The sequence below is a fragment of the Balaenoptera physalus genome, assembly GCF_965194825.1.
Source record: "Balaenoptera physalus genome assembly, chromosome: 2".
In the NCBI taxonomy this organism is placed as follows: domain Eukaryota; kingdom Metazoa; phylum Chordata; class Mammalia; order Artiodactyla; family Balaenopteridae; genus Balaenoptera; species Balaenoptera physalus.
Window position 1 is genome coordinate 84921512 of NC_138883.1, and position 14611 is coordinate 84936122.

The 14611-nt window shown below is 42.3% G+C and overlaps 2 protein-coding genes across 12 annotated transcripts in view; one reads left to right on the top strand and one right to left on the bottom strand.

Moving 5' to 3' along the window:
- EXD1 (exonuclease 3'-5' domain containing 1) overlaps positions 1-1735 on the bottom strand; it is an 88943-nt gene extending 87208 nt beyond the window's left edge. For 7 of the 10 annotated variants that reach the window (XM_082449350.1, XM_082449349.1, XM_082449342.1 and 4 more), the window contains exon 1: positions 664-1735. The gene's annotated coding sequence lies outside the window, so the exon portion shown is untranslated. The remainder of the gene's footprint in view (positions 1-663) is intronic. The other 3 variants (XM_082449345.1, XM_082449346.1, XM_082449343.1) reach the window with 2 other exon arrangements.
- Positions 1736-1846: 111 nt separating this feature from the next.
- Positions 1847-14611, top strand: part of CHP1 (calcineurin like EF-hand protein 1) — a 38406-nt gene continuing 25641 nt past the window's right edge. Inside the window, exons 1-2 of one of the 2 annotated variants that reach the window (XM_082449387.1) lie at positions 1847-2152; positions 9492-9564. In XM_082449387.1, coding sequence (XP_082305513.1) covers positions 2086-2152; positions 9492-9564 — 140 coding nt within the window. In that variant the 5' untranslated portion in view covers positions 1847-2085. The remainder of the gene's footprint in view (positions 2153-9491; positions 9565-14611) is intronic. The other variant, XM_082449386.1, reaches the window with a different exon arrangement.

The following is a 14611-nucleotide window of genomic DNA, read 5'->3' on the forward strand; positions in this document are numbered from 1 at the left end:
GAAGAGGTGAGAAGTTACATAGCATTTTTAACCAGATAAATAAATTACACTTTAATATTTTAAGGTCTAGCAAGTGCCTTCACAACTATTATTTGTTGCCTACAACAACTACTTAATTTACAGATGTAGAAACTGAGGCTTAAAGATTTAAGACCCCTGTCCAAAGTTACACAGCTAGAAGGTAATGGAACCTGAACTAAAACCAGGTCCCTAGTGGAGGATGTGTGCAGTCTAGTGCAAGACAAAGTGTTATGCATCCAGAGAGAACATAAAACAAGTCACCAGAGTGCCTGGAAAAATCATTCTTCTTTGTTCAAGTCAATCCAACTGGTAAAACGGGAATTTTTACAGAAATAAAAGAGAACATAAAACTGGAAAAACCGGCCCTTAATAGAGGTAAAAATTAATTTATATTTTTAAAAGATACATAAGAAATAAGCTTGTGAAATGCCTGGATAATAAAGAAATTTAAGAAATGTTAAAGTAAATCAGAAAAACATTAACACAAAGCAAAGAAACCTCGACTGAGGATGGCTGCAAGAGGTTAAGATTCAAGATTAGGAAGGAGCGAGTAAGGTCAGGACCTAGAGATGGGCTTCAAGACAGACTCAGAAAACAGACATTCACGTCGGTGACATCACAGGTTTTTCTACCATACTTAACGCTCTCAGGATAAAAAGAAGGTCCTGTGGCCTAGATGGGCATATCCAACATTTCACACTCTGCTTATTCAGGCAGACATCATTAGGTCAGACAAGAGGAAGTCTATCGTGAAAACAATTCAGTAAGACTAGAACCTCAGTCTCCTGCTAAGCCGTCAAAGCCTTAGGTAAAGCTTAAAACTAGTAACCTAAATTGACTTGACCAGCTCGCTAATACAGTGTTCTAGTGCTTAAGTACTAAGTGAAAGCGGTCAGAATTTGGTTCTTCCATAACTCAAACCAGTTCTGTACAAAGTAACACTCGAGGGACGGGTAAGGGGTGTAAAGGCACTGAAGCCACAGGAAAAGAACTGGTTCACCTGAAAGGGTGTACTAATTAGAAGGGGGGCTTTAAATGTTTTCAAGAAAACAAACAAAAATATGCCACAGGAACAAAATACAAATTTCCTCGTTTTTAAGGCAAAATAAGAAACTTCAAATAAACGGCGGGCCATACGCTAGAAATTCTCTCCTCCGCCGTTAGGTTTTTCTTTTTCCTCCGACGAAAGTTTGGGAAATCTTGTGTCTATTTCAGCAAAATGGTGAGTTCCTCGAGCTTCAGTCTTGAAGTGAAAAAAGAGGGACTTCTGTTAAGGAAGAACTCTCGGGGAGTTTCAAGGCCGCTGTGGCGGTTATCAAAGAACAGTCCCGAAAACAAACTAAAGTACGCAGCGCTGGGAACCCACACTACAGGTCGTAGGCCAGCCGGCCTGAACCAGCGCTCCCGTCTGTTTCCCGAGGAGCCAATCGGCGCGCGGTCCCGAGGCTGGCTCCCGAGCGCCCCTTGCGGCCGGGAGGAGAGAGGGCCCCCAGGAAGAATCAGGAGGTGCAACTCCCAGCATGCAGTTCCCAGGAGACACACCCTAGCGTTCACCCAAGCGACGTTTTGTCTGTTTTTATTGTTTCTCTCCGCAATCCATGCCAACCGTAGGGTGGGATTTCTAGCGTTAGAGTTCTGTGAGAAACAGGTTGGCTACACTGCCTGCCACACGTTATTGTGTTGTAAAACAGTGGGTCAGTGGCGTTGCCCTTTTAATTGCGGGCGCTAGGGCCAGAATTGCCCCTTTAAGGCCGGTGGCATCATGTTTCCGGGGGCGTGGTCCGTCTTTAGCTAGACCCGGCCCGGCGCTGGGCTGATTCATTCGGGGGCTGGAGCTAGGAACGTCGACGTCGGCTCCGGCGCTGGGCTCAGCCTCACTCCCAATTGGCTGGGCCTCCGGGCCGCCCTCTCCCGCGCGCCACCCCTGGGTTCCCTTCCCAGTCCGCAGTAGAACCACTGCCCTCTCCCTTCTTGACCCCTGGCCCTTCCTCCCCTTCTTCCCTCCCTACCGCTGCCGCTGTCGCTTCTGGCGCCGCTGCTCCCGGAGGAGCTCCTGGCTCGGTGATGGGGTCCCGGGCCTCCACGTTACTGCGGGACGAAGAGCTCGAGGAGATCAAGAAGGAAACTGGCTGTGAGTTCGGGTAGGGGGTGGGAACGCGGCCGAGCGCCTCAGGTTGGCCTCAGGACCAAGGGCGACTGTCGCTGAGGTCTGGAGATGAGGTGCCGGGAGGTTGGGGGGGTCCTGGGCAGCCTCCAGCGCTGGAGCTTCGGGGATGATGGAGGACCTGTTCTTAAGCTACAGCTACCTGGAGCGGGGCAGTGCCTCTTGTGGGGCTGTCCTTCCCATCAAAGGCGGGAGTCATGATCACCCGTAGATCACTGATCCCGCTCTTTTCTCTTCCCCCTGCTCTTGAAAGCCCCCGAACTCTTTTCCTTTATCTTTCCTCGCACCAACCTCAAATTCAGGAACTGTGGATGGATTCTGTAGTAAACATTCTGTCCGTTCCTGTGACGTTTCTGGGCAAGGACTTAAAACCACTGACAACTGTGGGAAATCAAACAAATTCTTGCCACACCTGGAAAAATAAATCCAGAAAGTGAGATCGTACAGTAAGGCTTTGGAAGACGGGACGGGACACCTTAAAGAATCAGGGGTCTGAGTATGAGCCTTCTTTCATTTTGAGCTTGTGGAGAGAAAGCACAGATACAGTGACTACCAGTTTTTTATTTACAGTGAGGATGCTTGCTGTCCTAATTTCAAATCTATTGATTTCTACTATGCTGGTGTACTTCATGCAGTCGCCGTGGAAATTGGATGTGCTCCAAAAACCTCAGTGTGAATTTGTACTAGGAACTGATTTTTTACAGTCCAGTCTCTTCCTCATTAACTTGAAAGGGGCAACAGAGTTTTGGGAATTCAGAAGCCCGGTAAAACACCATCATACATTTGTGTAGCCCTTGATAATGCATACATTATTTTCTATTCTCAGTAATTCATTATGACTCTTGTATTTTACATGAGTTATGTAAACATCCATGCTCTGCGTCTTCATGATACCTGTCTTTGATAATGAGATGGCCAGTAAATAACTCAGTGGTCCATTCGCAGATAATATTGAGTGCTGGGGGAACCTCAGAATTATTCAGGCAATGGTGGCCTGAGATAAATTAAATGCTGTCCCATGCTTTCTGACAAGTTCAACTTTCTAGAATCTTCAAGTTGGAAGGGCTGTTATCTAGCCTCATCCCTTGTCAAATTGGTTTACTGCTTTCAGCATCTCCTAACTTACCTTCATTAAGCCTCTCCATAAAGGCTTTAAGGACCTCACCGCCTACCAATGTAGTCCTTTTGATGATTTTGAATGAATGACAGAAAGTAGTTAGCTGTTTATAATGTGCAGTACTTATTTGGGCACTTGACCTTATGGTCATTTTATGACTTACCCTGACTCCAAAAGTAGAAATGTAGGCAGTTTGGACTCAGCAAACGTTTTATTACATTTTGTGGTTATGACCTCTGGCCACACTTGTGAGAACATAAGAACTACTGTAGGTCTAAGGTGACACCAGAGTTAAAGCATTCATGCTTAAAATAAAAAGTCACATAATGAGGGACTGTAAACCAGAGTGAGGGTGGGAAAAAGCTATTTTTGCCTCAAGAGGAAGGGAGCAATAATCCCATTCTGGTTTTATTACATTTGACCAAATGAAAGTGGCCTTGATTGCCTTAGGACTCTGGGTTATACTTTACTGTGTGACCTTGTGAGAACTGAGTACTCCTGCAGAGCTATTTTCCTAGTTGCCGAAAAGTGAATCAAGCCTGAGGGACTCAGCCACAACCAGTACAAATGTATGTATTGAGCCAGAAAGCCTAATGAAACAAGTACTTACTGAATTTTTGCAATGTCTATATTCAGTACGATACTGGGTACTCAAAGCAGATGGTGACAAAAGATGCTCACAAACCTGTCATGGAGATAAGCCCACAGGAGTTAGGATTAGCATCAGGACATACGGTACCTGAAATTGTGTGGCACCTCTTTCAGAACTCAGGGAAGAGTCCATGTGCGCTGGCCTTGAGGAGGACAGGAATTGGGCCTTGATACATGCATGAATTGATTAGATTTGGATAAATTAACCTAGGGCATTTTGGGTGGCTTCCAGGTGCTTTCTCCCCCAGCATGCTACCTGTCATTCTTCTGCTCTGGGAGTTGAGCCATCAGTTTATCCAATTAGTGCCGATCAGCAGAGTTGATTTTTAAAGCATTAATTTTAGCATGATGCAAAAGGTTTAGAAGAATAAAAACAATGGATACCTGAGGGTGGGGTAGAGAGGTGGAATTAGTCCTATTTTCCTCTGCTTCTTGTTCTGTTAAGAGTTTGGGGAGCTATCAATCAGAAACACTTCAAGTTAAGAACAAGTATAAGACATTTCACTACTCGCTTTGTCAGTAAGAAAATGTAGCATAATTGAGTAAAACTGACTTTATATTCAGTGTGAAAGCTTTGCATTCATAAGTCTAAATTGATTAGAATTCATGTATGACTAGGTTATCCGGTATTTGAAATTTAATCTCTAAGTGTTTGGAAAAGTAATTCTAAGTAAGAATTCCTTGTAAGCCTCAACTTTGTCATCTGTAAATGGGAATAATAATAGTACCTACTTTATAGGATTCCTAGTGAGAATAAAATGAGAAAAATGTAAACTACTTAGAATAGTGTCTGGATATGTAATGAGCACCAGGTGTTAGCTATTACCTTTTGAACCATAGATGACAATCATCTTATTGGGAAAATACCATTAGCATATGCTAGTTATAAAAACTATGTCTTGAGCTATATAACTGGAGAGGTGACAGCATTTTACACTTTTCCTGTTTTCAGGGGATATTGGATTAGGAATCAGGTTTTCCCAATTCTAAGGAAATAAAACTTTGAAAGGAGTAGAAATCCTGTTGTTTCTAACAGTTTAAAAAACACTGTCTAAAAACATTTTGTGTTGGCGTAAAACATTTGCTGTATTGTCTTAGTTCTGTCACCTTCTTTCACTCATCAGCATTTCCATAAATTAAAATCATTTCAATAAAAGTTGTCATTAAGGGAAAGGTCATAAGTGTCTTGGGAGTTTCTGTATTCTCCACCTTTAGTTCACTTAACTGTGTGGCAATAACCTGGCTGTGAATTACTTAAAACCTTTAAAAAAAAATAGCCACATAATCTGTGAGAAACAACTCATGCCAGCTGAGTAGTAATAAATGCCGATTGATTTATTTTTAGCCTCTACCTTCTGGTGTGTGTCATGTGATGTGGCAAAGATATTAAACAGGTTTGGGAAGTAAGTTTTACAGGCCAGTGAGGTTTTGTTTGTTTGAAAGGGTGTAGTGATGATAGAACTAGTGTGGGTTTCTCTGTAGTTGCAACAAAGAGCACAAGACAGGCAAAGGCAATTGCTTGAGAATAATTTTCTGGGCTAGAATGTTAGTGAAAGTTCAACTTCAGGCTGCTCCTGCCTCAAAATGCAGGACCCCTTCATGGCCCTCATCTGCCTTGCCATAGTGCCTGAAGGTTCTGTCACTACAGAAGACCCTGCTGCTGTCTTCCAGTTCCTATTTTTTTATTTTTGGCTGCGTTGGGTCTTCGTTGCTGCGGGCACGCTTTCTCTAGTTGCAGCAAGTGGGGGCTACTCTTCATTGCGGTGCACGGGCTTCTCATTGCGGTGGCTTTTCTTGTTGCGGAGAATGGGCTGTAGGCGCGTGGGCTTCAGTAGTTGTGGCACGTAGGCTCAGTAGATGTGGCTCGTGGGCTCTAGAGTGCAGGCTCAGTAGTTGTGGCGTACGGGCTTAGTTGCTCCACAGCATGTGGGATCTTCCCGGACCAGGGCTTGAACCCGTGTCCCCTGCATTGGCAGGCGGGTTCTTAGCCACTGTGCCAGCGGGGAAGCCCTATATATATTTTTTTGATGAACCATTTTAAAGCTGCAGATATTAGAACTCTTCACCCCTTAAGCCTTCTGCATGTATCTCCTGAGAATAAGGATTTTTTTCCCTACATAACCTGAATACTATTATCACACCTAAGAAAGTTGACAATAATTCTATAAATATTATCTATCATTCAGTCCATATTCAAACTTCCCCAGTTATAATAAAGTTTTTGTTTTTAATCTCTTTTAAGTCTCTTAATCTATAGGTTTCCTGAGAGAGTCGGCCAGCTCTTGAAGTCCTCTTGCTAGGGGAAATGAGAAATATTGGGGTGTGGAGTGTTCAGGAGGAATGGTTAGGGGTGCAGGCTTCAGCCTCTCAATCTTTTGAGAGTTACCTTCGGTTGCACGTATATGCTTTACCTAGGTTATTAATCTGTTCTTCTGCGTGAAGATTTAGGATAAAGGCAAGGGCAAAATGACTTTTTTCTTATTCCCTTTTCATTTTTACTCTTCACTTTGCTTTTCCTCCTTAGGGCTTGGCATTTCACTCAAATGCCTTCTTTCTCTGAGCACAGTGATGATAGAAAGGCATTTAGTCAGGAAGATTAGCAGTGTCTTTTAAGTAACCTTTCAACAATAGAAACTAATTATTTGCCCATCAGTGGAGAAAAATATAGCTTCATTCAAGATATGCCCACATTCACAACCTTTTCTGAGAGTAATTGTCAACTCCTGAGACTTCCTTTGGGTTTCCAAGAATGATGCAGGTTTTGGGCACTTGTCCTGCTAGCCTAGTGCCTTCTGGTAAGAATAGTTTACTGGAAACTTGTCCTGCCTTCATTTGTGGCAGTTCCAATACCTTTTTGCTCCTTGACGTTACTCTGAGGTATACACCTTGGAGTTTGCTTTATATTCTTTGTCATAGTGAGTTTAGCACCGGAATTAAAGCCTGCTTACTTGCTGCTGCTGCTTCTCCTTCGTCTCTTTCTCCTCCTTCTTCTTCTGTTCTAACAGAGCTCTTTGTAACAATATGATTGTACCATTAGTTCCGAAATTTAGGAGGTAGATTGAGATGTAACCATATTGAGTTGTGTTAAAAGTTGGCATTTGGTTGTACATTTCTCCACTGATTTCCACATAGCCCAGTTTGTCCTGGAAGATAGCAGTTTTATGGTTGTTTGGATACTTATTTACACATTTATTTTTAACATATTGGTAAATTACGAACTCAAGCAGCCATAAACTGATCTCTTTTTCTGAAATATGGGATGTAATGTCATACCATTACTCACTAAGGGAATTTTTAAAATCGTACTATAAGGCTTCAGTGTCCCTTTCTTTTGGATGGTGTTCTAGATTAGAAAGATGTCTGATGGCTCACTTGTTAGTTGAAGAACTTGGACAAGGTGACAACATTCTTCCAACTTAAACATTTTATAACTTGCTGTACATACTTATATATACATACATACGGAATTTCTAGAAGGATTCACAGCAAACTGGTAATAGTGTTTGACTCTGGCAAGGGAGACTGAGGAACGCAGTTGTTAGGGTGACTTTTCATTATGATCACTTTTGTACCATTTTTACCATGTGGATAGATTGTTTTCTCAAACAAACAACAAAAAAAACTAGTATAAAACGAACTGCAATTTGAATGTGTTCCTTGTTAAAGAAAAGTAACCTGAAATATATAATACTCAGTGGACTAAATATTATGCAGTTATTAAACAGGACTCCAATATAGAAAAATTATGAATTAATAAATGAAAAATAAGCTATTATGTTTATGTAAAGTACACAGTGACATATTAGATGATATATGAAGAAATGAAAGCAGTGGTGTTGAGATTGTGAACGAATTTTGTTTTTTCAAAAAATCTTTTGGGAAAGTTAGTCATTCTTTAACTGACTTATTTTGTGAAAACTAAAGGGAACTTTACTTCTAGAGCAGCCTTTGAGGCCCGAGGCCAAAGCCTCGTCAGGTTCCTGAAGAAAATGGTTGTGACTGGCAGAATCAGGAGAAAGCTGGAGATTAATTAGTACAGCAGTAAAACTGTACCTGCAGGCTCACAATGTAAGGATAATGATGATAATAGCTAACCTGGAGTGCTTACCAAGTGCCAGACCTTTGCCAAGCACTTTCCTCTCCTGGATTCTGTTAGTTCACTCCACAACCCCACTCACCCACCCCTCACTGGTAAGCTGTGGTGCCGTGATTGGAATCAGAACCTGTCAACCTGACTCACAAGAGTGTACACCAAGCTACTGACACCTACCTGACTAGCAGAAAGGTCCACAACTGCTTCAGTGTCTGGACCCCTGCTGGCTCTGCCCTGGCTGGGAATGGTTCTGCCTTCTCCTCTGCTCTCTGCTCTCCTTAGAGAGCCAGTAGTACAGAACGGAGCCCAGCCTGCGCTGAAACCTGATGCTGAAGAATTCACAGCTTTGCCCAGTGTGTCCTCTCATCCTAGCTCTGGGCCACTCACTTCCTGTTTCTCCTGCCTGTGCCCCTGTTTATTTTATCCCATTGTTCCTAAAACCGCAGGTGGATTTTTGTTCCTTGAGCTGGGGGAGGAAGACAACTATCAGAACTCCCTCAGCCACCCCTTTACCCGTGAAGGTACAGCCTAGGACAAAGTCCACACTTGCCACACCCTTTTTGGCTGTTGTCTTTTCTCCTTTGATAACTTTTTTTTTCCTCCTACCTCCAATCTGCCATGAGACTAAACTATTTCCCAGAAATTCCTTTTTGCATTTCCTAAGTTTCATTGTCTACCTGTAGTTATTACCTCATAATTGTCAGCTTGTGCCTAAGTGAGTCCAAAATGAGGAGCAAAACAGCTTCCTTGTAGATGTCATCTGATGATAACATGACCATTTTACAAATTACCTAATTTCCTTTCTTGGAGCCCTTTCCTTTACTGGGAACTCAGTGGAGGTCATGCCATCACAGAGAAGAGGCTGACCCAAGGCTGTGGTGATCTTTTACCCGAAGATCAGTCCTGAGGGAAAAAATAAAGCCACTGATGCTTGGGGTAGGAGTAAATCAGATTTTTAAAATACAAGCTGTTTCACAAGCCCCGATCTTTAATTCAACACAAGTTACCTACCCAGCTGTGCCAGCCTGAAACATCAAACTGATTAATAGAGATGTGTTTTTAATCAAAGCGTGCATTTTCATAGCCTCTAAGTCAGGGTACTGAAAGATGAGAATTTCACAATTTCCTTTTAAACTAAATTTGGCCTTGTTTTGTTAAATCTTAACTACCTGACATTTAACACAGTCTTAATTAAGCCTAGACTTCATTCCTGAGAGTCAATTTTGTTTACTCTTGATTTAGTTTATTTTCTAACTCCTTTCATTCTTTCTGCCTTGACACTCTAGAGGTGAGTTGGAGTTGAGATTTCGGCCCACTTTACTGACTTTGAAGCGTTTAATGGTGGCCCGGGACCAGAAGGGCAGCTGGCTTCTGAAGGGCCACATTCAGGTTCAGTTCGAGTGGAGGGCAACTTCTCCAACTGGGACTAATTTTGTGTTCTTTAGTTTCCCACAGTCAGATCACCCGCCTCTACAGCCGGTTCACCAGCCTGGACAAAGGAGAGAATGGGACTCTCAGGTAGGCAGTTCCTTTCTTTATTTTCTGACAACGTCTGAATAGCTGCCTTTATCCAGAGAGCAGACACAATAGGCATCTGGCATGCAGAGAACAGGGACCATTTCTTCACTCATCTTTGAGTATCATTGATCCACAAGGGACTTAAATACTACGCAGAACAATGAATTTACATTTATCACTAGGTGCTTGCTGCTTTACTCCAGCTCCCCTTGGTTTGGGTGGCCATTGCTCTGGTCCTATGAATGTACCTTTGGGAATTTCGGCTCTCTCTGCTTGAGTTTTCCCACAGCTCTTTCCCAAACATGTTAGCTTTCAGGAGGCTGACCCATAGCAATCCAAGATGGTGTAGGTTGTTTGTCCTTTCCCCTCTCATTTCCCAAGCCAACCCATATTCCTAGGGTACATCAGTTTATATGTATTAATGTTAGATAAGATGTTCAGTATTTTCGTCTAGAGCAGTGGTTCTTAACTGAGGGCTATTTTCCCTTGGGTGGCCAAATATCTGGAGACATTTTTGATTGTCACAGCTGGGGAATGCTACTGATGTCTAGTGGGTAGAGGCCAGGAATGCTGCTCAACATCCTAAAATGCACAGGACAATCCCCCCTAAATGTCAGTAGTGCCGCAGTTGAGAAACTGGTCTTGAGTAAGTATATGATTTCAGAGTAATGTAATGCTGTATCATTTCATATTTGTAATTCTCTTATAGTCAAATGAAATATCTCCTTACCACCACCTCCCAACCTAACTCTCAGTAGCAGCATTTTGTTACTATTGTTCCTCAGCTTTGATTGACTGATATAGAATGAAGCTGTTTGCCTTTCTGGCGGCTGTCAAGAAACAATGGAGGACTTCTTTAGAAGCCTTGTAGCATAGGTGTGGGGTGTAGCATAACGGGGGGAGGAATATAGTTGCTAAGCCTTTGTGCATAATCCTCAGGCAGAAGAGCTAGAAAATGCTGATAAATCCATAGGGCCATGTTTGTTTAGGTCAAAATCTGGCTTCACTGTAAGCTGGAATTGACCAAAACCATGCTGCCCAGTCATTAAAGTCAATGACTACGGAATACCTATCACGTGCAAAGACCACACTAAGTACTTTTTCTTTTTCTTTTTTTTACCGCACTGCTCAGCATGCAGGATCTTAGTTCCCTGGCCAGTGATCGAACCCGAGCCCCCTGCAGTGGAAGCGCAGAGTCTTAACCACTGGACCGCCAGAGAAGTCCCCTCTTTGTCTTTTTTTAATTGAGGCAAAATACACATAACATAATATTTACCATTTCAAAGTGTACATTTTAGTGGCATTAAGTACATTCACAACACTGTATAATATGTTTATGTATTACCACAGTCTAGTTGTAGAACATTTTCATCAGCTCAGATGGAAACCTCATACCCATTGAGCAGTCACTTCCCATTCCTCTCTCTATGGACATTTCATATAAATGGAATCATGCAGTATGTGGCCTTTTGTGACAGACTCTTTCATTTAACATGATGTTTTCTTTTTTTTTTTTTTTTAATTTATTTATTTTATTTATTTTATTTTTGTCTGCCTTGGGTCTTCGTTGCTGCGGGCAGGCTTTCTCTAGTTGCAGTGAGCGGGGGCTACTCTTCGTTGCAGTGTGTGGGCTTCTCATTGCGGTGGCTTCTCTTGTTGCGGAGCACGGGCTGTAGGCGCGCGGGCTTCAGTAGCTGTGGTTCGCGAGCTCTAGAGCACAGGCTCAGTAGTTGTGGCACACGGGCTTGGTTGCTCCACGCGGCATGTGGGATCTTCCCGGACCAGGGCTTGAACCTGTGTCCCCTGCATTGGCAGGCAGATTCTTAACCACTCTGCCACCAGGGAAGTCCCCTAACATGTTCAGGATGCTTCCATGTTATAGTGTGTATCAGTACTTCTTTCCTTTTTATGGCTGAATAATATTCCGTTGTATGCATAGACCACATTTTGTTCATCCATTCATCAGATGGTGGAGATTTGAGTTGTTAACACCTTTTGGCTCCTATGAACATTTTTGTGTGGACTTACGTTTTAATTCTCTCGGGCATATACCTAGGAGTAGAATTGTGGGTCACATGGTAATTTTATGCTTAATTTGTTGAAGACCCACCAAACTCTTGCACAGCTCTGTACTGTTTTACATTCCTACCAACAATGTAATGAGGGTTCACATTTCTCCACATCCTCATCAGCACTTATTATCTCTCTTTTGATTTTAGCTATTCTAGTGGATGTGAGTGGTAGGTCACTGTGGTTTTGATTTGCAGTTCCCTAGTGGCTAATGACGTTAAGCATCTTTTCTATGTGCTGGTTGAGCATTTGTATGTCTTCTTTGGAGAAATGCCTATTCAAGTCCTTTGCCTATTTTTTAACTGGATGTTTGTCATTTTGAGTTTTTTGTATGTATATGTATACACACACGCAATATATATATGTATTTTTTGGTGTATTTATACAAAATGAAAAAAAAAGAAGGGACTTCCCTGGTGGTCCAGTGGTTAAGACTATGCACTTAACCCACTGCAGGGGCGCGGGTTCCATCCCTGGTCCAGGAACTAAGATCCTACATGCCGCGCAGTGCAGCCAAAACAAAACAAAACAAAACAAAATGTGTGTGTGTGTAACGATAGATAGAAATGTAAGAGTCAAACTTTATTTTTTGGCCTGTGGATATCTAGCTGTTCCAGCACCATTTGTTGAGGAGACTATATAAATTTGTATTAGAAAAATTAACCAGACTAGAAATTTCTATTTTTCCTTCAGCCCAAATACTTGAATAATTTACTTGAGTTTGGGATTACGTCTTCCTCATAAATTCAGATTTAACCACTAAGTGAAGATATAGAATTCACATTAGTTTTGAGTCCTTTTCTTCTTTCTAGAAAGTGGGTGATTTGTAAATGTGTGCTTTAATCACTTTCATTGTTTGCTGGAAAACAGTGGAAAATCTTTTGTAAAAGGAGCTGTTTCTCCTCAGAAAAGGTGAAAAGTTTCCATGTGTCAGTTAGTGTTACCTGCTCCTTAAAATCTAGGCAAGATTTGCTCTGCCCCTAAAACATAATTTCACACTCTATGGAAAGCCAGTGAACTAACTCACTCATTTGATAGGTATTTATTGAATACCTATGATGCACTAGGCACTGCTTTCTGTTCTGGTTTCTACAAATTCTTGGTAGGGGAAGAGGTGGTAGGAAGTGATAGGATAATTTTTGATTTCATGGTTACCTGAGTCTAGCTGATTTTTTTGTATTCAGCTTTACAAAGCACTTGATCTGAAATCTGTTCTTTGATCTCCATCATGGTGTGGATTAAAATACGGCAAAAGCCCCAAGCCACCTTGAGTGTAAGAAGAAATTACCCCATTGTACTACATAGTAAACAACTAGCATGTTACAGTTGACCCTTGAACAATGCAAGGGTTAGAGGTGGTGGCCCTCTGCACAGTCAAATCCGAGAATAACTTATAGTCTGCCCTCGGTGTACGTGGTTCCACATCTGCAGATTCAACCAATGATGGATCCTGTAGTACTGAAGTATTAACTACTGAAAAAAATCCATGCGTGGATGGACCCACACAGTTCAAACCCATGTTGTTCAAGGGTCAACTGTGTATATATCAATAAATCATTTTGTTGGACCCTCCCAATATCAGGGATTTCACACTGGCTGTGCCTCCGACAATGGCCATCTCGTTATAGATTGTCGTCCCCTCTCCCCCAACCCCATCTTTTCTACTCCCTCCAGCCGTAGAGATAACCTGGTAAACTCAGAATTCTTTTATAGTAATAGAGTGATTTAGCTCTCTCCAGCCTTTACTGCCAAACTCAGCTCGAGGCCTGTCTTGACCTTTCTAGAACCCATTAGGGTGCTCAGCCGAATATAAGTTACCTCCAGTCTTTTGTTACCTTTAACAGGCCCCACTTTCCTAAGAAAGTTAGTAGGAGAAATATTTTTCCTTCCACATTTTCTTCACTTTCCTCTCCCAAGATGCTCTATGTCTGTAGCTTGAAGCCAAATTCTGCAGAGTGAGAGACTATAGTGTACCGTCCAAGGTATTCTGTACTCCTTTTTTTTTTTTAATTAATTTATTTAATTAATTTATTTATTTTGCCTGTGTTGGGTCTTCGTTGCTGTGCGCAGGCTTTTCTCTAGTTGCAGCGAGTGGGGGCTACTCTTCGTTGTGGTGCGCGGGCTTCTCATTGTAGTGGCTTCTTTTGTTGTGGAGCACGGGCTCTAGGTGCGCGGGCTTCAGTAGTTGTGGCATGCAGCCTTCAGTAGTGTGGTGCACGGGCTATAGAGCGTAGGCTCAGTAGTTGTGGCACACAGGCTTCGTTGCTCCACGGCATGTGGGATCTTCCTGGACCAGGGCTCGAACCCGTGTCCCCTGCATTGGCACGTGGATTCTTAACCACTGCACCACCAGGGAAGCCCCTGTACTCCTTTTGTAAAAGTGTCAGTCTCAGTGGGAACATGAAGCAGAAACTATGGAAGGCTTTGGTTAGAAATGGAGCTTCTGCAAAATGCTTTCAGAGATTCACCCCCAAAGTATGTTTTATAGAACACTAATTCCTTGGCCTACCAATAGGTGTTGAGTTAAAATGATTGGTAATCTTTAGATCGGTATTTCACAGAATATAAATATATACTATAACCTCACATATCTTACTTTCTTCAGGTGCCATTATTTTGGGTGAAATATTTCTACCACTGCCATTGAAATTGGTCTTTGAAAAGCCAGCTGGGTCCTATAAGGTGCCCTGAAATGGTCCTTTGTAGGTTAGATCAGGGTGAGAGCCTGGTCATTATCTGAATACAAAGAAGGTTTCTTTTGTTTAAATATCCTTGGTGCTGATCTAATCTACTGTGTTAGATGTCAGGATAATGACTACCCTTTGGGGAGGGGAGCAGATAGAGACAAAAGGAACATGAAGGAGGTATCTGGGTACTGATAGTAATCGATTTTTTGATTTGGGTGCTGGTTATAATCTTCACTTGGTGAAAATTCATCATACTGAATGCTTGTGATTTCTGCTCTTCCCTGTATGTA